Source organism: Monodon monoceros, unplaced genomic scaffold, assembly GCF_005190385.1.
Source record: "Monodon monoceros isolate NGI ecotype Baffin Bay Population unplaced genomic scaffold, NGI_Narwhal_1 Super_Scaffold_2, whole genome shotgun sequence".
Classification (NCBI taxonomy): Eukaryota; Metazoa; Chordata; class Mammalia; order Artiodactyla; family Monodontidae; genus Monodon; species Monodon monoceros.
In genome coordinates, this window is record NW_021703776.1 from 94,310,707 (window position 1) to 94,337,177 (window position 26,471).

Genomic DNA, 26,471 nt, shown 5'->3' on the forward strand with positions numbered 1-26,471 from the left:
TGTGTATTTCAGGAAGAAATTTGTAGAAGCCCTCATGATGATCCCACTTGAGGGTAGGAGAATGTGTGGAGGGGAATCTTTTATGATTTTCCTTTCCAATCTTTCTAATCTTGCTTTTCTCCTGCTATTATGTTAAACCAAAGACAATGTTGTGCTCCCAGGTTAAACATAAAGTCAGGTGGAAGCTCACAGATAGTCCTCAGATTTAACATAACCATCTTTTTCAGTCTGAACAAGAGCTAATCTGGATGGTTTTGTTAGTAATGAATTCAGTTGACCTAACCATGCTTCTTCAAACACCAAGTAACCACACTGTTCTCTGTCATAAAGCTCTTCAAACCATCTGCTGTTGGTTCACTGAAGTGTTAGCCATCTTCCCTGTGGACTGCCGTACTTGGCCACCATCTTCTCCCCTTTGCCATCTAATTTCTATTTGTTTCTCAAGTCTCAGCCTTCTCTAAAAAACCTCTCCCCTAACTGCATCATCTCCTGCTCTCCTGTGAGTTCCCCGAGCATCTCTTATACGCACAGTGCTACCGTACAGTCGTGAACAAGACAGACCTGATCCCAGCCTAATGGGCTACACAGTCAAGCTGGGAAGAAAGGCCTTAAGCAAACAATTAGATATACACAATTAACACAATTATTAGCAGTGTTCAGAGTATCGTAAAGGAGAAAAGAGGGAGGCATAGAAATGTAGAGCCGCAGAGCCTAATCCAGAGCTATGGTGGAGGAAAGACCCCCTTGAGGACGTCAGGCATACTCTGCCATCATGGCCTTGGCAAAGACAAGGAAAAATACAAAAAAAAAAAAAATCAAAATATATTCACAACATTCTAGAGAGAGGGGGCAACATATATACAAAAAACACCTTAAGGCAAAGGAGAGGAGGGAATCTGGCATATTTTGGGAACAAGGAGAAAGGGGGCTCAAGATGAGGCTGGAGAATGCACTGGACCCAAAACATGCCAACCATGGAGGTGCCCAGCTCCCATTCTCTCCACAAAGACCTCACTACTGGGCTGAGAGGAGGGCAGCTGGCTATCCTGGCCCAGCGGCAACCCCTTCATGACACAGCACAGCCTGCCACCAGGGCCATGCACATCCCTGGCAGCCTCCAGCCTATGACTAAGCACGGTGGGAGCAGGAGTGTGAGGCCCTTTCTGCCCAATGCAGGAGTCCTCTAATAGGTCCTCTCGCTCCAGGCCTCCACTGGCTCAGCCAAGACTTTGTCCAATTTGTTTCACAGATTATATACACCTGATTATCCTCTTCCCCCAGTTTGACGCTCTCTCTGGATTTTGGCCTTGTTGAGTTTGAGATACGATGGTTTGTTTTGAGATTCAATGACTGAATACTGTATTAGAGATACTATCAATTTGACACAACAAATGACACTCACAGAATTTCATTCCCAGCTTTCAATACACTCAGTGGAAGTACTAGGAAAATTGAAACAGTTGTGAAGATTTACAATTTTTTTCTAAGAAACTCAACATCAGCTATGTCGGGATGAAGCAGATAACTCTCAATAGGTTGTCTTCTGTTTCCTTAAACAAATATATTATTACCACAATTGATTGCTGGAAGTAGCACATTAGGTACAGCTCAAGCTACAACGGAGATGAGAAATGTTCGTTCAATTACATTTATTGAGTTTGCAGAGTGAGCTACTTGTCAATTATAATAGTTAACAAGGCTTTCCTTCAAAGGGAGAAAAGGATCTACTGCCTCAACTTAATAATATACATTAGAATAAATCTTTCATAACTTCTGCGAAGGAGTAAGTTTTTATTAGGGGTGCATCTCCACTGCCTGTGCCATCCCGCCACACATGTATTAGGCATGTAGTTGGACTGTATGAGACATGTGGATCGACCCCCCACTCCCTGCTCCAGTCCAAGACAATCAGGTTATTCTCATCATCCTTCGCCAAAACCAAGTGGTGGTTAACGGAGAGATTTCAGGACTTAGGTCTCATGACGGTGGGAAGTGATGACCCTGCCCCTCAATCCCTCTAGATGTAACGATGTAAAAACAATTGCTATAAGCAGCCATTGCAGACAGTCAGGGAAACCAGACTGAAGAGAAAGCTTACACAGCAGAGCCAAGACAATGGAAGAAGCAGACATGAGATCTGACTGCTCTGTGTCTGAAGTCGGCCCTACCCCGTTCGATTACTGAGGAAAGGCTGAAACACGTCTCCTGTTACTTGTACTGTGAAAACCATCCTAACGTACAAAGGTGTTTTCCTAGTTTTCTTAGTTTAAAAATGACACATTGGATCACGCATCTCAGCTTACCTTCCTGCCCTTCCCAGGAAAATAATGGTCAATTGTCATTCACTGCTTCAGGTTTAATTTCATGGATCTTCATGGAATACAGACTTTAAAAAGTTTGCATATCATTTCAACAAGTATCAAAAAAAATTGTCTAATATAAAAACATACAGATTTGTGCATTAGCTAATTGATGTGATTATACACTTGGGTGCTAGGTGAAAATCACTACTGAACACCTTAAAGAGTCCACATGTACAAAGCAGCAGACTCTTTTCTCATTTAAAAAAATAGTAATATTTTATTTGTTTATATAAGAGTTTGCAATGTTGGCCAAATCTAGGCCATATTTCCTTGTTTGTCTTGCCTACATCATATATAAACACACAAACACAAACACACACAGCTCTTCAGAGCAGCAACCAACCTGAGATAGAAAGCAGCTACTCCCTTTAGGCTGAGAATGAGCTGCCAGTTTTGTTTGCTTTGTACAAGGTCCACTTCACCCATTTGGGGACCTCATCACAGTAAGGTTCTGGAATCTGTGACCTCTGATTCAAGTGCACACGTTAATGTTTTGACAACTAAGTGCAGATTTATTCATATACTGGAAAAACCTGACAAGGGAATCCAGATAAGCAGCACAAAAGCAAATAATGATTTCAGATAAGTAAAAACAGGATTGTTCACATCCTTGGTACGAGACTCTTCACCAAATAGGCGCCTATCTTACCTGTAGGCCTTTTTCTTCTATCTTATTTTGGAGCACTTCAAGGCACTTGGTAAAGTCAGTATGGTACTGATCAGGAGTTGAAATAATTTCACATCCCTGTGTTAAATAAGATAAAAGGTAGGAATAAGTAATGATGTCAGCCTCGGAACAAGATCAAGAGCTATAAAAGTAAAGTATCAGACATATCCTGTCATGCCTGTATTATACCTTGATCATTAGAATCATTCTCATTATCTTTATTATTTCACATAACAGGATATCTCAGCAATGATGTTAGACTATCACAATAACGATCTGATTACGACAACCATTTTACCCAAAAAAGTACAGATTATGCTACATTAATGGTCCTTAAAAATCACTGCTGTGATGACATTCAAGATTAGCATAAGGACTCAGGTACAAGTATTATAAAATATATTCACAGTGAAATTACCTGAAATTAAACTATTTCTAAAAAACTTTGAGTTTCTTCGAGCAGACTTCCTAAGTTTACCCACACGACAGAAAAACTAATACTGACCTAATGATAAACTACATTTTAAGTAAAATCAAGTTAGATGTCCTATAAAATTCCTTTACAGCACCCTTTTTTCCTCATGTAAAAAGAAGCAGGAAGAGAGATGCCTGTGTAAATATGTCTCTTGGATTACCTTTTGGACAAAATGAAGTGAATTTGTAAGTTCTTTGCCTTTTCTACAACAGATAACTAGTGAAAAACACTGAAAAATATTTATAAATAGAGTGCCACAAAAGTGCCAGCTTGTTGGCACTAGTGAACTGAGGTGGTGCAAGAAACGATATTTTTGAAATGACACCTTTCTCTCCAATGTCTTACAGAAGCAAAGGTATGAAAAACCAGAGCACGAGGGGACTTCCGACTTCTTAATTCAGGAATAAAACAATGCAAGGTCTCTGACAAACAGCTGAGTAAGTGAAAGTTAAATATAATCTAGTATATAAAGTTGTCATTCAAAGAGTTTTCAAGGATGAGAAAGCAAATTAACCAAATTAACTAATGGAGCAAATTAACCAAAGTGGAACAAATTGCACGCGCGCGCACGCACACACACAGGCAAAAATTCACGTCTGGCAAATCCTTGCCTATGGCTTTGGGACCACAGGATCTTCGGCAAGAGAAGACTCACTGTTCCTTGAGTACAGGGACACTGACCACTGCGTTTCAGTTGCTAAGACAATACCAGCACATACCAAGCAGTCTACAGAAGTTTGATGGATAGATAAATGATGGATGGATTAAAACCATTTCTCTCCTCATGGGACTAATGCTACGTTTCTCTGAAATATTAATGTGGATAAATCAGACTATGAGTCTAACTCAGAAAAGCAACAATGACGTTATTTTTTCAGGCATTATGCTACCTGCTGCCATTAGGAAACTATGTAACACTTATTTTAAAGTATGATTAATACAGATTCTTAAAATGGTGACAAATATTAGTGCTTCATATGCAATTATATAAACTAAAATTCAACAATACATTAATGTTAACAAAGTGAACATCCAATCAGGTAAAGTGAAATACAAATGTACCATTGAGGCTTAACAAATATAGCAGTATAAAGTACTACATAAATAATTCACAGTATTTTTTTAATGAGTCATTATTTCTCAATAGAAAGAAAAACGACAAGGAAACAAACTGATATCAGGAACTTAGTAAAATTTAGCAATAAACAGTTTTCAGAACATGTCCTGGAATGGTAATAGTTCAAATTAATTTCCAATAGTGCCGGCATCTATAACAAACACAAAAATATATTCTCATGATATATATCCTAATCTCAGTAAAATCACAAGTCATCTAAAGAGCAAAGGTTTATGTTCAGTGTGGTATATTTTAAAAAGAAAAAAACGTTCAAGTAAGGGTTATGGTAAATACTCAGATTAACCAAATAACTTCATTATTAGCTTAGTTAACCAAATAATTTTATTATTAGTTAAATTATTAATAGTCTACCTTACAAATATTACAATATTTTATTAATGACCAAATAACTATTATTACATCTACCTTATGACTATTAAAATATTAATCAAAATATTAGCTTTAAGCTGTAAGCTCCATGAAGGTACCCACTATGTCCCTTTGCTCATTATTGCATCTGCATACAAGAACCCAACACAGGACGCAGCAAGTAGTAAGCATTCAATAATGAATAAAGTCATTTATAAAAGCCTGAGATAAATTACCACTCTAGACCCGGCATCAGCAAAGTTTTTCTGTAAAGGGCCAGATAGTAATTCTTTTAGGCTTTGCAGGCCAAAGGGCCTCTGTCCCAACTACTCAGCTCTCCCTTTGTATCATGGAAACATCAACAGACAAAAAAAAATGAGTAGGAATGGCTGTGTTCCACAAAAACTGAAATGTGATTTTCACGTTATGAAATATTATTATTCTTTTGATTTTTTCCCAACCATTTAATACGGTAAAAACCATTCTTAGGTTGCCAGCTATACAAAAGCAGACAGCGGATGAGATTTGGCCTGCGGGCTGTAGTTTATCAACCAAACCCCGTTCCAAGCCCACAAATAGTTTTTGTGATTTTAACCACCAAACTCTGTACATGTTTGAGGAATTTAATATGAGGGAAAAGTTACCGGCCTTTAAAAAAATCTCTGCGAACTCCCTTTTCCTTATCTGTAACGGACCTAGCAGGCAAACTAACAGTGCCGTTGAGATGCCCTGTATAATGCCCAGAAAGCACCGGGCACAGAGACGAACACAAAGCAAATTCTCACCTTGGCACTTCCGAACAATCTCTAGAAACGTCGATGCTACAGTCACACCACCTCGCGTCAAAGATCACTAGAGTAAGCGAAATATTGCTAATATTCCCCATAGAACCTTGTGTGGAGGCTTATAAAACTATTTTTGAATTCACTGACAACTTGTAAGAAATTATTACAAGACAATGAGTGTCATTAATGAACCTAATTTCAAAAGATCAATGCAAAAGCCGTTAGACTGTCATTCTCAATTAATTTTACCGTTTGCCAATAATTCAACTAAAATAGGTTAATGAGTTTTTATATTTAACACACGTAAAACCTATCAGGTTATATTATGCTAACTCCTTTAAAACCCCTTAATTAGAAAGGAAACAAATCCTTTGGAAAAAAAATTATAACAACATATCAATTGTTATTTCATGCACTCTATCCAGAGAGAGACTTGGCCTCCTTAAAACAAGAGGCAAGTCCAGTGAAAGCATTCCCAAACTTGCTATTAGCTTATTCATTTTAGGATAAGTCATTTAGTGCCTATCCATCTAGCCAGGACAAGAAAGGACTTACGAAAATTATCCTGCAAAAAGTTTTTGGGGCTCTGAGACTTCTACTGTAACTTTATGGACTGTGTTTATAAGGTTAAAAGTTTAGAAGTGTTATTTCCTTGTAGGTACCATGCACACCAACTCTGAACATTTACTTGGAGTGACTTGCATATAGCTTCTCACCTAACAGAATTAAATATGTCTGTAGCTACAAAATCTAAAATGCTTTTCAACAAACTGATTATTTTCCTAACAACATATAACTTAATTCTCTGAAAAATCAGATAACCTCAAAAGTTATCTTAAAATTAGAATCTTAACATTGTGATCTGTTGATAATTAACTATCTTCCTCACTAAATCAATAACGATAATAAAAAGTAACATTTGAGTACACATCTTGTTATATGAGATATGAGTCACTTTATATGAATTATGTTCTTGAATCTCTAAGACAATCTTATAAGGTTAATGTAATTATCACATTTTAAGATGTGTAAACTGAAGTTTAGAGAGATTAAATAACCTGCCCAAAGTCACACAGCTGATTTAGGACATAGTATGTCATCTGAAGCCCATACGCGTAACCTACCAATGCTTTGTACTCAACCCTGCTTAATTAAACTTTGGGTATTTTGCAAGGTTTAAGCAGAAAAACACCTTTATAATTTATACTGAACCTTTATTTAGTTGCTTTTCTCCCATTTTAAATCCCTGAAAATCCTTTAGCTTTTAGACAGACATGACCCCTGCCTGACTCCATGCTGATTCTGTTGTAGCCCAAGGCTTGGGACCCTCAGAGCACCCACAGACATCTGAAGTGGGCAGTGAGTGCTTAGCTATCCTTCTCATCCCTTTTTTCTGCTTTCCCAACTCATTATACTGTCACTATATTTATCATTTATATTCATGACATAATTCACTTTTTTTGGCTATTAAACATATCATTCTGATCAACATCTCTGTATACAAGTGTTTATTTCTGGTTATTTTCTTAGAATTGAATTCTTAAAATGAAATTACTGGGGAAATTATGAGAACATTTTTTTATAACCCTTGGTAGATGTTGCCAGAGTTTCCTGCCTTTCCAGGCAGGCTGTAAATATGAATATTCCTACTGGTGTATGAGGGTGAAAAAAAATTTCTTCTTTTAAAATATAAGTAACAGTAGGAAAGGTAATTCATCATGAATTTCTTACTGTGAATTAACTTACTTGCCGTACTTCCTTCTTAATCACAAACAGATCAATTTCATTAAGGAAAAGATGACTTTCACTGGAGAGGAAGGGAAAAGAAAGTTAAGACAATTTTGGAGTGTGAAGCAGGGTTGAGACTGGAAGTGGTTCACCCAACTGAGGACTAAGGAGCTAAAGGACAGTATGAAAGAAAGGGACACTTCTGGGAGGGGAAACAGGTGTCAATCAAGGGTAAAGAAAAGGAGGCAAGAAGATGTCAAAGACCACCTTTCAAGTTGGCTCTGAAAAGATGAAGTACAATTTATTATCCCATCACATTAGAAAATTGATACTTTTTTTTAAAATAAGCAATGATAATAAGAGCTTTATGGGGTATTAAAATTCTAGCTCCCACACACTTTATTTTCCCCTATCCGTTGCTGAAGTAGCCTTTCTTCCTGTATGTTAGCATACATTTAAAAATATTTAGGGAGATATACTCAAGAGTCTTAAAAAAATTGAATACATTACACTTTTAATAATGAGGTTCCATAATCTTTTATTAAACTGAATTGACCAGAACGCTGTAATAAGAAACTGGCTGCCAGATTAAGAGCACAGCAGGGATAAAGCAAAATGACTTATACTCTGAATAAGCAAAGATAGAGATCTAAAATTAGCCCAAACTTGTTCTCAAATTTGCTAAGAAAGGGAATAGTTGCATAAAGCCGATTGAAATCTAAATGATCTACGTTCCTTGACACAGGTATGAAAATTGTCTTTTTACTCTGTAGAGATGTTATCACAAAGTAACCATTTCCCACTTTCCTCTTTATTGTATAAAGCATACTATGGTAGATTACTACTTCAGTTTTATTTACCAGACTTCTAAAAACATTTCTACTTTTCAAACTAAAAAGTTTTCTTTAAATTATCAAATGACAGCTGACGAGTAACAATTTCTTCAGCAAGAATGTCACGTGATTAAACTCTTAAAAATTCTAAGTAACAAGTTGCCTAATATAATCCAGTGTTCTCTTTCTGTTTTTCTAGACAGTGTATACAAGAAGAGAACAAAAGTAATTTACCTTGTAGCAATTCTCCATTCAATCCCAAACATAAAGAGACATTCTAATCTGCTATAACCTTCACTGCCCTGGGTGTTGTAAAATAACCTTCCCTTTCAACACGGCATTGAACGAAAACTTTAAGCATTTGAAACAAGAAAGCCACCACATCTATTAACAGAAGTCAAAAGTTATTTTAAAACAGCACAGGGTCTCAAAATGATGGCTTCCTTCCTAAAAGCAGAGCCAGAGTTCCCAGTGGAACAGGGTGTCCAAAAGACTTAACATAGCAGGCTCAAGAATGCTTTTATAAAGCCTGCTTGCATGGTTGGCCTTTGGACTAACACCTGGAGGACCTGAACGGTAAACAGTTCCCTATACTGATAAACAACTTTCCCCAATGGTGGCTCACTGTGCCTAAATTATTTGTACAAACAATGTGGTTTATGCTAAGCACCTGCTTTCTTTTTGCCCCCAGTAAAATTTTGGGCATTGGCTCTTGAATGAGCTTCCCTGGTGACAACACATCACACTTGTTACAATTTGATTAAGCACACACATCCTACTGGCTCCACTGGGAAAGGACTCCTGCAACTGGTGACTCATTTCCTCCAGAATTTTCCCCCAAGTGCCTTTTCCCTTTGCTGATTCCGCTTCCTATACTCACAGCCGTGATTTATTACAGCGAGAGGCTGACTATATGACGAGTCCCGTGAGTCCTCTAGTGAATTGCAGAATGTGGAGGTGGTCTTCGGAACCCTCAAAACAAAGAGCTACAAAGATTCTTCCTCTACTAGGATGCTTGTATAGGCTTCTATTTTACAATAATCCTATAAGTATCTGGACGCAGAGATCTGGTCTTGTCCAGGTGCCGTTCCTTCACACCCACTATAAGTATGCCAAGGACGGACTCGGCCTCCATCAGCGCTCTCTGCCAACTCTCCCCAGAAAAGCAAGGATGTGGTGGGGCAGGAGTGGGAGTGCTGAAGGTAACCGTGGTGGAGGTTATTGTTCAATTACCCAGAACTAAGCAGAACCTGAAAAGGAAAATTGAATGCTCACAAAGAAAAGGAGGCCACAGGATTTCTCCAGCATTGAAACTGATCCTCACTTTACTTTGAGAAAACTCCCTCCTTTCAACTAGAGGATTACGGATTACGGCATAATGGCTAGAAAAGAGCGCAGATTCTGGGGCCAGAATGCCTGTTTGGAGCCTACTTAAACCATTTCCTAGCTGTGTAAGCTCGGGCAAGTTACTCAACCTCTTTGTGCTTCCATACTCATCTGTAAAATGTAGGTGACAGTTCCAACCTAATAAAATTTGATGCAAGGATGAAATGAATTTATAAATGAAAGTACATACAAAAGTGTCTGTCATATTGTGAGCATGTTAAAGTCATTGTCAGCCATTGCTCTTTTCAAGGTTATATTGATTATTTCTCTCATCAACTTTTAAGAGTAGAGAAAACCTGAACTAGTACAACAAACTTATAAGCAGCCAAATACATTTTAGCCTGTTGGAAACCAATATACTTCTTTAACTGTTAGTGGGTAAAGGGTAGTTTTTCAATGGTGAAACTCACTTGAGAAGTGTAACACTAAGGTAAACAAAATTAAAATTTTGGCAGACTTACTTAGAATGATACTGTGCATGGTGAATTTCCAAGAGGGACATAGAGAATGTCAAATTTCACAAACTCATTTGATCACAGAAATCTTTTTTATACCAAGTTATCATGTGGCACTTGGTGTAAATCTTTTTTATACCAAGTATCTAAAAGAAGGATTAGACACCTGAGTCATATAAACTTTCATGAGAACCTACTAATTCCTAGGGATCCCAGAAGGAATGACCAAGACTTCAGGTTGCAGGAGATCACATATTACATATTAATAGGGATAAGGAGGAAAATTAAGATAAAATTGTTTCGATCAAGCTCCGCAAGGAAAGAACAAAGGAAGGAATACCCAACAGCTACAGGTGGGGAACCGTGGGGGAAGACTGGTGAGTAGGGGGTTCCCACGCACACTGTTTGAGAATCAGTGTCTTTGTCTTTAAACTGGAATTAAAACACAAGCACTTCCTGCTTAACATCAGTAGTCTATTTAAGAAAAATCAGACATCCTCTTCAAATGTCAACCAAAAGCCTGTTTCCCATTATTTTGACTGGGAAAAAATATATTCAAACCCAAATACTCAGTCTCCTAAAATGCAACTGAAACACATTTACAGAAGCAACAGACATTATGATGAGATGTAAAATGATGAGAAATTTTCTGCTATTAGATGTAACATTTATGGCATCTTATATTTAACAAAAGGAGCACAGGTTAAAAAAGTTTAGACAGGGCTTCCCCGGTGGTGCGGTGGTTAAGAATCTGCCTGCCAATTCAGCAGACACGGGTTCGAGCCCTGGTCCGGGAAGATCCCACATGCCATGGAGCAACAAAGCCCGCGTGCCACAGCTACTGAAGCCCACAAACCTAGAGCCCGTGCTCCACAACAAGAGAAGCTACCACAATGAGAAGCCCGTGCACCGCAATGAGGAGTAGCCCCTGCTCTCTGCAACTAGAGAAAACCCATGTGCGACAACGAAGACCCAACACAGCCAAAAATAAATAAAATAAATTAAAAAAATAATAAAATAAATTTTAAAAAAAGTTTAGACAGACTACCCTTGCCCAGTGACTGAGTCTGCAGAAATGTGGGTATGGTCATGCCACTGTTAGATGACAATAGGAAAATATCATCAAGAAACACTGATTTAATAAAAGATATTCTTTAATAATTCATGTTATTTCCAAAAAATAAAAAAAAATCTTACCTTTCCCAATTCTGAAAAAGATACAATGAAAGAACAAGGAGACGATAGTCTGCCTGGATCTCCGTCTCCACTCCTGCAGTTTACAGTACTGTAGAATTACCAGCTGGCCTAGAATAATCTTGTTATGTCTCTAATAGAAAAGTAGTGGCCTAGCATCAACTCAACATTACTGCAAGTCTCACTCATCATTTATACTGGGGATTACTGTATCTCTTCAACCAAGTCTTATCTTTGTAACTGCAGGGCTAACAGGGTCTTGGGCCCACACCATATTCCAATACTCTTGCCCATCGTTAGGATACCATACCGTGTTCTTCCAGGATCTGGAAGAATTAACAGAGAAGATAATATCAGAACTAAGATCTAGAGGCCTATTCCTGACTTATGACGAGGGTAGTTTTCACCACCCTGTCGAGAACATGGCCTTGTGTTGATGGCAACAGTTTTCGGAATGCCAAAAGACTCACTTTTGTCATACCACAAAGACGACGTTCTTATACTTACAGCCTACCCCTGCCCTTGCTATCTTTCTGTTACCAAATCACCTTGGTTCTTCAATGTTCTATCTTGGCTCAATTCCATGTTCTATAAATAGATTTTATATAATGTAATAATTTACCAGTTTGTTTGGTCATTCTTGGTCTGGCCCAACTATTGCAGTTCTACTCTTGCCACCCCAGAAATGCGGGTGAAAGGGAGCGACGTGATGGAAATGTGAAGGGACAGTGTTTGGTTCTCACACTGACCATTATCACATTGCTGGTGATACTGGCATTCATTCCCAAGGATGCTAAATACCTTGTGCAAAAAACAACAGTAAAAGAATATCAGAAGTTACATGAGATATTACAGTTTCTTCAAAGGTCTCAGGAAACTGAAACACATGTGGGCATGACTGACAGAATAACTAAAAAGACTGAAATAGGTGATTTTAACCATGAATCAAAGAAGCACTGACTGACTCAGAAAGTGAAAAATATAAAGGACAATAAAATATCAAGGAGAAAATCTGTAAGAGACATTCCTCATCTGAGTTAATATTAGTGAACCAGGCAGAGACGAACTAAGACAAATGGGCAAAAGAGGAAACACAAAGATGTCACAGCTATCTGAAAAGGAGGCTTTTTATGGAATAAATTAAGAATGGCATACCACCAATAAAATGGACAACCAGGAAGAAATGGACAAATTCTTAGAAAAGTACAACCTTCCAAGACTGAACCAGGAAGAAACAGAAAATATAAACAGACCAATCACAAACACTGAAATTGAGACTGGGATTAAAAATCTTCCAACAAACAAAAGCCCAGGACCAGATGGCTTCACAGGCGAATTCTATCATACATTTAGAGAAGAGCTAACACCTATCCTTCTCAAACTCTTCCAAAATATAGCAGAGGGAGGAACACTCCCAAACTCATTCAAGGAGGCCACCATCACCCTGATACCAAAACACGAGGATGTCCCAGAGAAAGAAAACTACAGGCCAATATCACTGAGGCACACAGATGCAAAAATCCTCAACAAAATATTAGCAAGCGGAATCCAACAGCACATTAAAAGGATCACACACCATGATCAAGTGGGGTTTATTCCAGGAATGCAAGGATTCTTCAATATACGCAAATCTATCAATGTGATAAACCATATTAACAAACTGAAGGAGAAAAACCATATGATCATCTCAATAGATGCAGTAAAAGCTTTCGACAAAATTCAACACCCATTTATGATAAAAACCCTCCAGAAAGTAGGCATAGAGGGAACTTAACTCAACATAATAAAGCCCACATATGACAAACCCACAGCCAACATCATTCTCAATGGTGAAAAACTGAAACCATTCCAACTAAGATCAGGAACAAGACAAGGCTGCCCACTCTCACCACTATTATTCAACATAGTTTTGGAAGTTTTAGCCACAGCAATCAGAGAAGAAAAAGACAAAAAAGGAATCCAAACTGGAAAAGAAGAAGTAAAGCTGTCATTGTTTGCAGATGACATGATATTATACATACAGAATCCTAAAGATGCTACCAGAAAACTGCTAGAGCTAATCAATGAATTTGCTAAAGTTGCAGGATACAAAATTAATGCACAAAAATCTCTTGCATTCCTATATACTAATAATGAAAAATATGAAAGAGAAATTAAGGAAACACTCCCATTTACCATTGCAACAAAAAGAATAAAATACCTAGGGATAAGCCTACCTAAGGAGACAAAAGACCTGTATGCAGAAAACTGTAAGACACTGATGAAAGAAATTAAAGATGATACAAACAGATGGAGAGATATACCATGTTCTTCAATTGGAAGAATCAACATTGTGAAAATGACTATACTATCCAAAGCAATCTACAGATTCAATGCAATCCCTATCAAACTACCAGTGGCATTTTCCACACAACTAGAACAAAAAATTTCAGTATCTGTATGGAAACACAAAAGACCCTGAATAGCCAAAGGAATCTTGAGAAAGAAAAACAGAGCGGGAGGAATCAGGCTCCCGGACTTCAGACTGTACTACAAAGCTACAGTAATCAAGACAGTATGGTACTGGCACAAAAACAGAAAGATAGATCAATGGAACAGGATAGAAAGCCCAGAGATAAACCCATGCACATATGGTCACCTTATTTTTGATAAAGGAGGCAGAATATACAATGCAGAAAAGCCAGCCTCTTCAATGAGTGGTGCTGGGGAAACTGGATGGCTACATGTAAAAGAATGAAATGAGAACACTCCCTAACACCATACACAAAAGTAAACTCAACATGGATTAAAGACCTTAATGTAAGGCCAGACACTATAAAACTCTTAGAGGAAAACACAGGCAGAATACTCTATGACATAAATCACAGCAAGATCCTTTTTGACCCACCTCCTAGAGAAATGGAAATAAAAACAAAAATAAACAAATGGGACCTAAGAAACTTAAAATCTTTTGCACAGCAAAGGAAACCATAAACAAGACGAAAACACAACCCTCAGGATGGGAGAAAATATTTGCAAACGATTAATCTCCAAAAGGTTAAAAGGAGATTAATGCCCAAAAGGACAAAGGATTAATCTCCGAAGTTTACAAGCAGCTCATGCAGCTCAATATTAAAAGACCAAATACCCCAATACAAAAGTGGGCCAAAGACCTAAATAGACATTTCTCCAAAGAAGATATACAAATTGCCAACAAACATGTGAAAGGATGCTCAACATCACTAATCATTAGAGAAATGCAAATCAAAACTGCAATGAGGTATCATCTCACACCAGGCAGAATGGCCATCATCAAAAAATCTACAAACAGTAAATGCTGGAGAGGGGGTGGAGAAAAGGGAACCCTCTTGCACTGTTGGTGGGAATGTAAAGTGATACAACCACTATGGAGAACAGTATGGAGGTTCCTTAAAAAACTAAAAATAGAACTACCATACGACCCAGCAATCCTACTTCTGGGCATATACCCTGAGAAAACCATAATTCAAAGAGTCATGTACCACAATGTTCATTGCAGCTCTATTTACAATAGCCAGGACATGGAAGCAACCTAAGTGTCCATCGACATATGAATGGATAAAGGAGATGTGGCACATATATAACAGTAGAATATTACTCAGCCATAAAAAGAAACGAAATTGAGTTATTTGTAATGAGTTGGATGGACCTAGAGTCTGTCATACAGAGTGAAGTCAGAAAGAGAAAAACAAATACCATATGCTAACACATATATATGGAATCTAAAAAAAAAAAAAAGTTCTGAAGAACCTAGGGGCAGGACAGGAATAAAGACACAGACATAGAGAATGGACTTGAGGACACGGGGAGGGGGAGGGGTAAGCTGGGACGAAGTGAGAGAGTGGCATGGACATATATACACTACCAAATGTAAAATAGATAGCTAGTGGGAAGCAGCCACATAGCACAGGCAGATCAGCTCAGCACTTTGTGACCACCTAGAGGGGTGGGATAGGGAGGGTGGGAGCAAGATGCAAGAGGGAGGATATATGTATAGCTGATTCACTTTGTTATAAAGCAGAAATTAACATTCCATTATAAAGCAATTATACTCCAATAAAGATGTTAAAAAATTATAAATGTATACTTCTTATAAGTTAAGAAGAATAAATAACATTGAAAATATTAAATATTTTAAAAATTAAGTCAATGTATGAAAGTCATAAAATAAACTATTGTTAAAAAAAAGAATGGCATGCCATATGCATCAAGGAAGTGGATCACAAGTAGTTGGACTATAACTACATATAATCATTGTTTATTGTATCTATATGTTTAATATTAAAACAGGTTACATGGAGCTATCAGCATGGAAAAATACATTGATAGTTACAAGTCACACTGTCCTTCAACTGAAATTTAAAATTATGTCTTTGGCATGAATCCAATGGTACATCATTGCTCTCTAAAATATGCCGTTTTGGGGCTTCCCTGGTGGCGCAGTGGTTGAGAGTCTGCCTGCCGATGCAGGGGACACGGGTTTGTGCCCTGGTCCGGCTGGGCCCGTGAGCCATGGCCTCTGAGCCTGCGCGTCTGGAGCCTGTGTTCCGCAGCGGGAGAGGCCACAACAGTGGGAGGCCCGCGTACCGCAAAAATAAATAAATAAATAAATAAATAAAATAAAAATAAAATATGCAGTTTTCAAGCTGCTGCACGTTAACTAACAAGAGGTATAAATTGTGTATCTTGGTTCATATCCTGTGGACCATATGGAATTAAGTGGTAGACCAGAGCTTGTCCCCCTTCTTGTCCAAAACCCAAAGGAATAAATAACTAAGGGCTGTAGACATAAAGACTAGTGATTAGGTGGTTGGTACGTAACCTAACTTGAAGCAGGTTATGCATACAGAGACCTAATCGAAGAAAAATCGCTAATGGCTATGTTTTCTTCTTTCCTCTTACATATTACTAGTTAAAGACCAAGAACGCATTATGATGATATTAAAACATCTTTCTCATTGCCTAACAATCCAGTTTCATCAGTACCAGGTCAGATAGCTTGGCAGTCAGCCGCCACGTGGTTACCAATGATCCCTGCCTCCTGATATTGACACCCTTGTGTAGCCTGATCCCACACTGTACCAGGGTTGGTCTTTGTGACTAATCACAACTGGCAGAAGAGATAATAAGGTGATATATCACTGATGAAATTAGGTTATAAAAAAGACCACTATTGGGCTTCCCTGGTGGCGCGGTAGTTGAGAGTCCGCCTGCCGATGCAGGGGACACGGGTTCGTGCCCTGGTCCGGGAAGATCCCACATGCCATGGAGCGGCTGGGCCCGTGAGCCATGGCCGCTGAGCCTGCGTGTCCAGAGCCTGTGCTCCGCGGCGGGAGGGGCCACAACAGTGAGAGGCCCGCGTACCACACACAAAAAAAAGGACCACTATTTCTGTCTTGGGCTGGCTCTCTTGCATACATGTTTTCTTTTCCCTCCCTCTTTCCCCGGAAAGCAGCCTGCCATGCTGTGAGCAGCCCAATGGCCAGGAACTGATGTCTCCAGCCAAGAGCCAGTAAGAAGTAACAGCCAGTAAAACCAACGAAGAACCACAGGAATAATCTTGGAAGAAATTTCTGTAGCCCCAGGGGTGCCTTGACATGATGGAAAAACCAGGCTACATTATAACCTCATGAGAAACCTTGAGCCACTACCGCCCTATTAAGTGACTCTCGTGTTTCTTACCCGGAGTCCCTGTGCAAGAGAAGAACTGTTTGCTGTTTTAAGCTGCTAAATTTTAGGGCAATTTGTTACACAGTAATAACTAACGAATACAGATGGCAAGAACCAGGGTATATTCTGTTTAAAAGCTGACAAACCAACTACTTGATATTTCAGCATTTTCAGAAATTAAGCAGGCAAACCAAGTAAAAGTCACGTATAGACCTGGATTTCTCCTAGAATAAGAGTAAGAGGTACCTTGAGTAGTGCTGGAAGAAGCCAAATTCAAAAGGGTTAAGCAGTGAGTGACGGTAAGAAAGTGAAATAAATTCAAATTTGTCCAGACCCCTCCCCATCTTGTCTCGTCCCAGAAACACATAAGTCAATGATGTATCTATCGGGGGAAAAAAGTTGTATGAACCAATGTTGGCTACGAATCGACTTTATGATTTTAACAAAACTTTAGCATTTTAAATTTCTTCCTTATTTTACTTTCTTCAATAGAGCCTCAGTTTCAGCTTCATTGATGATGCAAACCAGGTAGGAAAAAAAGTGTATTTTCCACTTTCAGTGGAAATAACCTCCTTTCATTTGTAACAGAGCAGCTTAAAGATTGCTTAAGGTGGAGATAATGGCTTATATGAATTGTGTGTAATGCTGCATTAACTTGTTGTCATTACCATCATTATTAAAACTGCAGCCAAACATTCGCCATGTGCTCTACAGGTCACATTAGCTTATACAAGACATCACTGATGCCCTCTAAGAATAGATCCAAAGAGTTCAAAAGCAGTGAGTTCTCATAGATGCATGAAAAAAAAAACCAACCTAGATTGTACCACATCAACTTAGAAGCACGCAATGTAGGAATTAGAAGATTCAGTTCATCTTATTTTTCAAACAAAACCTTAACAAATAGAAGTTAGCTTTGGAGGTTCAAATCAAGAGTGAAGCAGGAAATATAAGGGAAATTCATCTAAAGGTATTAACTCAAAATTTTCCCTCACCCCTGAGCCATTCAGAAACAAAAAAAGCTGGCTTCCCATTCTTTCCTGCTATTTCCTCATCCTGTCAGATTGACACTTGCAGTCTTGGCAAGCTGGCAGCATTCAAGAGAGGGAGAGAACAGTCACATCTGGCCAGATCTTCAACTGGTTTCTGGGTCTGCCTGCCCCTGCCTCTCCTGCTGTTTCTTCTGCTCCCGAAAATATGATTAATGTCTATGAATTTGCAAAACTCTGCATTGTAAGCAATGCTGAGGGCTTTCCATCCCAAGGAGGTTGAGGTATGGAGTTAATGAGAAGTGAGACTGTGGGGAATGAATAGAAACATGCCATTGTTAAAGTAATTGAGCATGAATATCAAACACTGACTTGGGAGCAGTCTTCATTTGCTGATGGAAAGGCTGATCAGCTAGTGGGTAGATGGGGTGTGCACAGATCTGCATTCACTGCTGGCCCCAGAATTTCCATCACAACAGCCTACACTTTATATAACCTTGGTACCTTGTTTCCTCACCTAGATTCATGCTTCCCTTTTTTCTCTTTCTTTTCTTTTTCCTTTTCCCTTCTTTCCTTCTATCCTCCCCTGCCTCCCCTCCCTCCTTCCTTCCTACAAAAGTTTTCCTCTTTCTTCTTTATGAATTTATCTCATCCATCCCAGAGCCCTATAAAGAATTTAAAGTTTCTTTCAATAACTGCTGTTTCTTTAAAAAATGCACAATTTACTAATGCCAGTTCAGAATAACACAGATGATGGTGTTGTGGCTAGAAGAACTGCTGAGGCTATAATTATCATTTTAAAAACCCTGCATTGTCCTCTAAAGCCAGTGAAAACTTGAGTTATTAATTAGTATAAGACACTCCTCTGTGTCTTTTATCATTCGCAATTAGATCATTTGTATGTTCTTAAGTGGCAAGGATCTTTGGAAGATGTGCACAATAGTGACAAAATGAACACCTTAATAAGCTGTACATTATTATTAATTTCAAGTTGTAATGAATAGTGTTATTCAGAACAGAGTAGTTCTGTTCTGAATAACACTATTATTTTAGTAATAGTTTCAAGAAAACTAATATTAAAAAAAATAACCGGTTCTAAAATTCTAGGCACTCACAATTAGGGATTTTTATAAAAATTCATCTACAAAGATGTTTTTAATTTACAATAAAATGGACATTTAAATGTACATCAATTGGGAATTGGTTAAGTAAAATACAATACATTCATTAAATGAAATTTAAAATGTGTGAAAAATACATAATTAATGAGGATATAGGCAATACAGTATATTTTTAATGAGGCATAAAAACTATAAACTCATTTAAAATATACATGATTAAAGGACTAAGCATTAATGTTTAACTGATGGTCATAGAAATTCTAATATTGTGTTCCCACTCGTCATTTTCTAAATTTCCATTTGAGTGTGTATGACAATTGCTAGGAAAAAACTTCTTAAGTAACAAAGTAACCAAACAATGAGTTTCTCAATCCCTATACATATACCCAGAAAACCAAGGAAAAAACATAGGAAAAGCAATCATATGAGAAAGACCTTAAATATAGAAGTGTTAATGGTTTACCTTAATAGCGTAGTAGTCTCTAACTTCAGGCCTAATAGAATCAAAGTCTCCACTGATGAATTCAGGCAGAAAGCTGAAAGAAAGAGTTCCAAGTCAGTCAACTATTTAAGGCTACTTAGTTGCTAACCTTTAAAACTATGATTATTAAGGACCAGAGAGAGAGAGCTAATGTACTCAAAAGGAAAAAGAAATAGAGCCTATTTTCAGAGAGAACGGGATGTTACATCTTATATGCTTAGTTTCCATACAGTATGATTGAGGGCAACTCCACATATCCAACTAATGCGTCAACTTAGTCTGTCAGTCAATAATTATCTTGCTTAAAAAAACATATAAAGGGGCTTTCCTGGTGTCACAGTGGTTAAGAATCCGCCTGCCAATGCAGGGGATGTGGGTTCGAGCCCTGGTCGGGGAAGATCCCACATGCCGTGGAGCAACTAAGCCCATGTACGACAACTACTGAGCCCGCGCTCTAGAGCCCGCGAGCCACAACTACTGAGCCCGCGTGCCTAGAGCCCGTGCTCCATAACAAGAGAAGCCACCGCAATGAGAAGTCCGCGCTCCGCAAAGAAGAGTGGCCCCGCTCGCCACACCTAGAGAGAGCCCGTGCTCAGCAATGAAGACCCAATGCAGCCAAAGATAAAAAAATAAATTTATTTAAAAAATATATATGTAAAGATAAAAGATTATTGGTTTAAAAAAAGCTCTCAGTTCAAAACCCTAACACAAAGACTCATAGTCTCTGCATAGTCCCTTCTACAAATATATACGAACTTTGACAGTATTTTACCCTGATACCAGTTCAAAACTTCCAGCAGATTTGAACTGAACAAATGATGATGAGGATTAGGCATACTTCGTAGAGCAGGAGTTAGTTCAAAACCATTTTCTAAATATCCGACTGACAGGGCTTCCCTGGTGGCACAGTGGTTGAGAGTCCGCCTGCCGATGCAGGGGACATGGGTTCATGCCCCGGTCCGGGAGGATCCCACATGCTGCGGAGCAGCTGGGCCCGTGAGCCATGGCCGCTGAGCCTGTGCGTCCGGAGCCTGTGCTCCGCAACGGGAGAGGCCACAGCAGTGAGAGGCCCGCATACCGCAAAAACAAAAACAAAAATATTCTACTGACATATTTCTAGAAATAGGAATCTTCTAGATAGGTCTGCAATACCACAAAGGTCACGGTTACTAAATACAGAGAGAGAATTCCCCCAAATGGATGTTTCCAATTATATCACTGTTACCTTATTTCTCTTCCCTACCATTTATATTTTTTCAGAACTCATTTTGGAAAACCTACCTTACTGTATCTACATAAGCCATCCTTTACTATTTTTTACATAAAACACTGACATGACCTGGTAGAATTTCTTCCCACTTAAAACACCTAACTGTGGAGAAATAAAACTTCCCTGGACTTCTCAGTACTCTGGCCAAACGCTCTTGCTTTCTGAGCTTCCGAAGTACCTATGATATAAAGAAGAGAACAGTTGCTTTCATGTCTTCCAGAAATATTCTGCTCTCCATAAACCATAAAAATTAGATCTAGCTTTTTAACCTAACTGTCCTGCTTCAGAATCATAATATAACTTCTATATGTCTTCTCAAGATGGCCAAATTGTTACATAAGGAACCAGGTTCCTAGTTAAAGGGAGACTGAATATTACTGCTGGGCATTATATGTCAAAAGAGATAAAGCCCCAGGGCTTCCCTGGTGGCGCAGTGGTTGAGAGTCCGCCTGCCAATGCAGGGGATGCGGGTTCGTGCCCCGGTCCAGGAAGATCCCACATGCCGCGGAGCGGCTGGGCCCGTGAGCCATGGCCGCTGAGCCTGTGCGTCCAGAGCCTGTGCTCCGCTACGGGAGTGGCCGCAACAGTGAGAGGCCCGCGTACCGCAAAAAAAAAAAAAAAAAGAGAGATAAAGCCCCAGAACCTAGAGACATCTCTAGGTCATAAAAGCTAAGACACACAGAACTATGTGGCTCCTGGAGAGATTTTACTGTTATAAATTGTTAAATCGGTTGGGGTTAAGATTCAGGGCCATAAAATTTCCACCAGAGACTCTTTCAAGAGGGGAGAAGCACAGCTGCCACCTCCCACTTAATAAGTTAAGGGAAAATATCATACTTCCTTGTCTTTCACATATGGGGTGTGCAGCTATTAGCACAGGACCACTGACCTATCATTGCGTGAGCCAAGGGATAAAAACTAGAGCACAGGAATTGATGCAATATCAAAATATAACTGGAAGTGGTGCAAAAGGCAAAGAAGGCCTTCATATCCAAGAGGAGGTTGATAGGATTCCATGAAAGTTAAATATTTAATACTTGTTTCGTCTAACTTTTATTAGAGGTAATAAGAACTCTGACTCAGAGCTTCTTGTGTACACATTCAGGATAAAATTAATAAGGAAGAGTATTTAAAAACCCATTACTAACCTTATTCTTTTGTACAATGTTTTTAAGTTCTTAACCCAATTGGAAATAGGACTTCTTAGGTCAACTCAGTTAACTAGTCTATGTTGGACCAACTCTTCTTTGATCTATACATCTTCTTAGGACTAAATGGTTATGAGAAAATTCTACCACAGAGTTCTGTACCATATAAACTGCACAGTTTTGTCTTTTCATTAAACAATGATAATTACTTATTAAAATTTTCAATCAACTGATTTCAGAAACATTCACTGAACATCAGCCATGTGCAAAAAACAACAGTTCTCTCAGAATAAGGCAAAACTGGGAAGTAAAATAGGTTTCTAAATCATCTTGCCTGGTTTCAACATCTTCCTACAAACTTTTCTCCTCAAAACGTCCCTACTGTAGTATCTATGAATTTCAAAATTTCATTTTATACCTATTTTGGTAACTCCCTTATATCTTAATTAGGACTAAAGATAGACTATTAGTTCATATCTTTTTTTCTTCCTGTTGCAAAAATTAATTCATTTTCAAAGTTTCTTTCAAATGCCTCCACCTACCACCATTCAACCATACACAAGTTAAAACGCATATGGATCACAGAATATTCATGCTTCTTATGGTCTGAATGTTTATGTCCCCACAAAATTCATATTCGTATGTTGAAACCCTAACGCCTAAATTAGGAGGTGATCAGGTCAGGAGGGTGGAGCCCTCATGAATAGATGAGTGCCCTTATAAGAGAAACCCCAGGAAGCTCTCCCCTCTCCCATCACATGAGGACACAGCAAGAAGACAGCCAACTATCTGTCTAGGGAACAGACCTCACCATACAGTGAATCTGCTGGCACTCTGACCTAGAACTTCCCAGCCCCCAGAACTGGGAGAAGTAAGTGCTTGTTGTTTATAAACCATCCAGTCTATGGTATTCTGTTATAGCAACTTAAAGGGATTGAGACGTTGCTGGCAAGGATAAAAGGAATCATTCCTCCAATACCTCCATTATCCTTTTAAAGGAATTGAAATCTAAGAAGTCAAGTGAGTTTGGCCAGTACTTCACCATGTAAAGCAGTCATTTTAACTTAGGACTCTGGTTCTGTCAGTCCAAATCACGTGACTTCCTAATAAGACCTACTCTATGTTCCTCCACAAACTTTAGCGCCTCAAATATCAAGAATCAATTTGGCAGTTTCCAAGTACTACATTTTCTGACAATAAATAAAATGAAAATAAAAGCTGATAAATGTAGTCAGCTGAACATCTATCCCCTAGGATATATCATCTTAAAGAGCATTAGATATCTTTCTTACTCTGCAATTAATGAAGGAAAGCAATCACGTAAATTCACTTATATATTCATGTAAAATATTAACAGGAAAACAAAATTATATAAATAAAAGATAACCAACTTCAGTAAGTTTTTAATATAATTTTCTCCAGTATAACATAGATGCTTTTAAAATTAATGAGGATGCTTATTTCTAAAAAGACTCATAGCAAAAATATACCTGGTATACACGCTGAGATAACTAAAATAATTATAACATTTCCTGATATAATACACTAGTTTTTGAATCTTCCTGAAATGTGCTTTTGGACGTTGCAATTAAAAGCCCACCTAACATTTTCTGAGGCACCTGTTGCCAAGGCGCCTGGGCATTCTGAAGAGGTACTTGTTGGGGATGACACTTCACAGATGTAGAGGAACTATATTATGATATAAAAGACAGTGTACACAGAAGATAATTTTCAAAACTATTTGGAGACTGACTGCACATAGCAACTGATGAAGAGTAAATGGATTTGTGTCACCAGTGATCACATTTCTGTCTACTGTTGATGTACATCACACCAGTGGACCTCTTCTTAGTATCCTCAGTCTACCAGCACCGACTCGTTAGTATTAAAAGGTGTTACAAACTCTACAAAAATGGCATAGACTCTTGATATTTATATTTTAAATATTACTGCACTTGCTACTCACTAATGACAACATAAGAGATCAAAAAGAGTTGAGATTAATTCATGAGCTAAAGATCCATCACATGTAATAACTGAGAGAAAGGTTGACACATACAGAAGATATACTTAACCACGGTGTGTTACAACACAATTACTGTTTTTCATAAGACATTTTCTGACCACAGAGCCTTCTTTGCTCCCAAAGAAGATACAACCACTGCCTTCCAACTTCCATAGCAGTGAATCTCTTACTTTCCATTTCATTTTAAGCAATTTTATAAATGTCTTTTAGCTTCTTCTAGACTAAGTTCTTGGAGCAGGAGATCTCTGATTGATCTTGGTATTCCCCAAAGCACCAAGTACACAGATGGTGACAATAATGTAATAAAGTGAAAAGGCAGAGAAGGAGAAGCAGGAGGGATGAGGGGATGAAAGGAAGAGAAGTGGGAGTAGGAGGGAAAAGGAGAAAAAGGAAGAGGGGCGGGGGAAGGAAGAGAGGACAAAAAGAGGAAGCAGAGTGAGGGGAGGGGAGGGAAAGAGTGGAGAGGAGGAAGTAGAAAAAAATGGTAAAAAGGGAGGAAAAAGGCCAGGAGGGGAAGGAAGGGGAAGAAGGAAGTGGAAAAGAACAAGGAAAGAAACCTTCAATATGAACTTCTTACTATGCCTGCTCCCTAATTCTTAGTTTGTCCAAATTATTTCACTTCTCTGAGCCTCATTTCGTCTTATGTAAAATGAGGATATAATGTGGAGTGCTTGTGAGGATTAAGAGTTAACATATGTAAAGGACTTAGAAAATGCCCCGCACGAAGCAAGCAGGACTGAAGCCATTCAGTTAAAATAAAAGTTATTACTAGAGAAGCTAAGTAACTTGTCCGAGGTTAGAAGGCTAATAAGAGCTAGAACCAAATCTCACGCCCAGGCAGCACCGTCTTTATTCTCTAACAGCTCTCTACAGCCTCCCAGATACATGCATTTATGAAATGGAGTAAGAGTTTCTTGTGGAGAAAGTTCTCTACATAACTGCATTATTCCCCTCCTGATTTTATTCATCAGTGTTAATTTGGTCAACCCGTATACATTAGAAAAGTACCACTGAGGCAGAAGGAAAGAAGGATTTGTGCTCATTGCTAAATAAAGGATAGGATCTTGATTAAAGGAATATGTTAGGAGGAGAAATTTTGAGAACATTGTTGAGAAAGATTATGGCTCCAGATAGAAGAAAAAAGTAATGGTATCCAGTGTGAAGAAACAGGAATTGCTCATTCAAAGGTCTGAGCTAATATTCTCTGCAAAACTGCATAACTTAATTAATAGGCAGGAAAAAATCAAGGGTGACCTAAAATACAATAAGTAAAAATGGTACCACTTTTGACTGTGTTTATAGATACAATCAGATTATTTTACTAAGTCCCGAATACAATAAAGGTATCAAAGGTATTTAAATACAGACGGTCCCTGACTTACAATGGCCCGATTTTTTGACTTTAAGTGGTGTGAAAGCAATAAGCATTTAGTAGAAATCACACCTCAAATTTTGAATTTTAATGTCTTCCCAAGCTAGTGATATGACATACTCTCTTGGAGATGCTGGGCAGCCACAGGATCACAAGGGTAAACAACTGACACACAATAATTCTCTTTTTCATTTTCAGTGCAGTACTCAATAAATAAATTACATGAGACATTCAACACTTTATCATAAAACAGACTCTGCGTCAGATGATTCTGCCCACCTGTAGGCTAATGTTAAGCGTTCTCTGAGTTGAAGGATTATCTTGCTTGGCATAGGAACGTTTTCTTGCTACACTTCCATTAGAATATGCAACTTAACTTCTCACAAAATCTTGGCCCTTATTTGAAATCTGCCCTACTTGTATATCCAACCAGAGCTGCGTGGTAATCAAGCAGCAGTGTGAGTACCAAGTTACTCCATACCATAAGCTATCCATCCCTAGGTATGCTCTGCTTATGCTTCTAGGTTTATGATTTATTTTAATGAATAGAGAAGTGGTAAAGAGAGGCACAATTATGAAATCATATGAGGCTTCGTGAAAGCATATTTCATTCTAGGCAGGAAACAAACAAACAAATGAATAATTCAGCTCTGTAACCGAGCACTCTGACTCAAAATAAACAATGCAAATTTTATGGATCAGTAAAAAGTTTAAATATATAGACAGCTACTACTGCCCATGCTACGAGAATCACCTCTCAACTGTAACAACTTGGAAAATCAGACAAAATATGTTAAACAATGGTATTCAGACAGTGGAAAGCAGGCAGCTCAGGACAGCTGCTGTTAGAAAAAGGAAAACAAATAAGATGAGCCCCTATTATTCCTCAGCTTTCTTTCTGAAGGCAATTTCTATCTCAGAGCACAATGAGGGAAAACTCAGAGACCTGCGGCCTCCCTAACGTGAGGAGACCAAGATTAATTTTAAGGCAAGGTGAAGAGCTT

The 26,471-nt window shown here is 38.4% G+C and overlaps 1 protein-coding gene across 3 annotated transcripts in view; it reads right to left on the minus strand.

Moving 5' to 3' along the window:
- Positions 1 to 26,471, minus strand: part of TPK1 (thiamin pyrophosphokinase 1) — a 336,528-nt gene that overhangs the window by 165,182 nt on the left and 144,875 nt on the right. For all 3 annotated transcript variants that reach the window (XR_003795092.1, XM_029232917.1, XM_029232916.1), the window contains 2 exons: positions 19,634 to 19,706; positions 3,013 to 3,108 (listed from right to left, as the gene is read on the minus strand). Coding sequence is in view for 2 of the 3 variants with exons in the window: in XM_029232917.1 (XP_029088750.1) it covers positions 3,013 to 3,108; positions 19,634 to 19,706 (169 nt within the window). In the remaining variant the exon portion in view is untranslated. The remainder of the gene's footprint in view (positions 1 to 3,012; positions 3,109 to 19,633; positions 19,707 to 26,471) is intronic.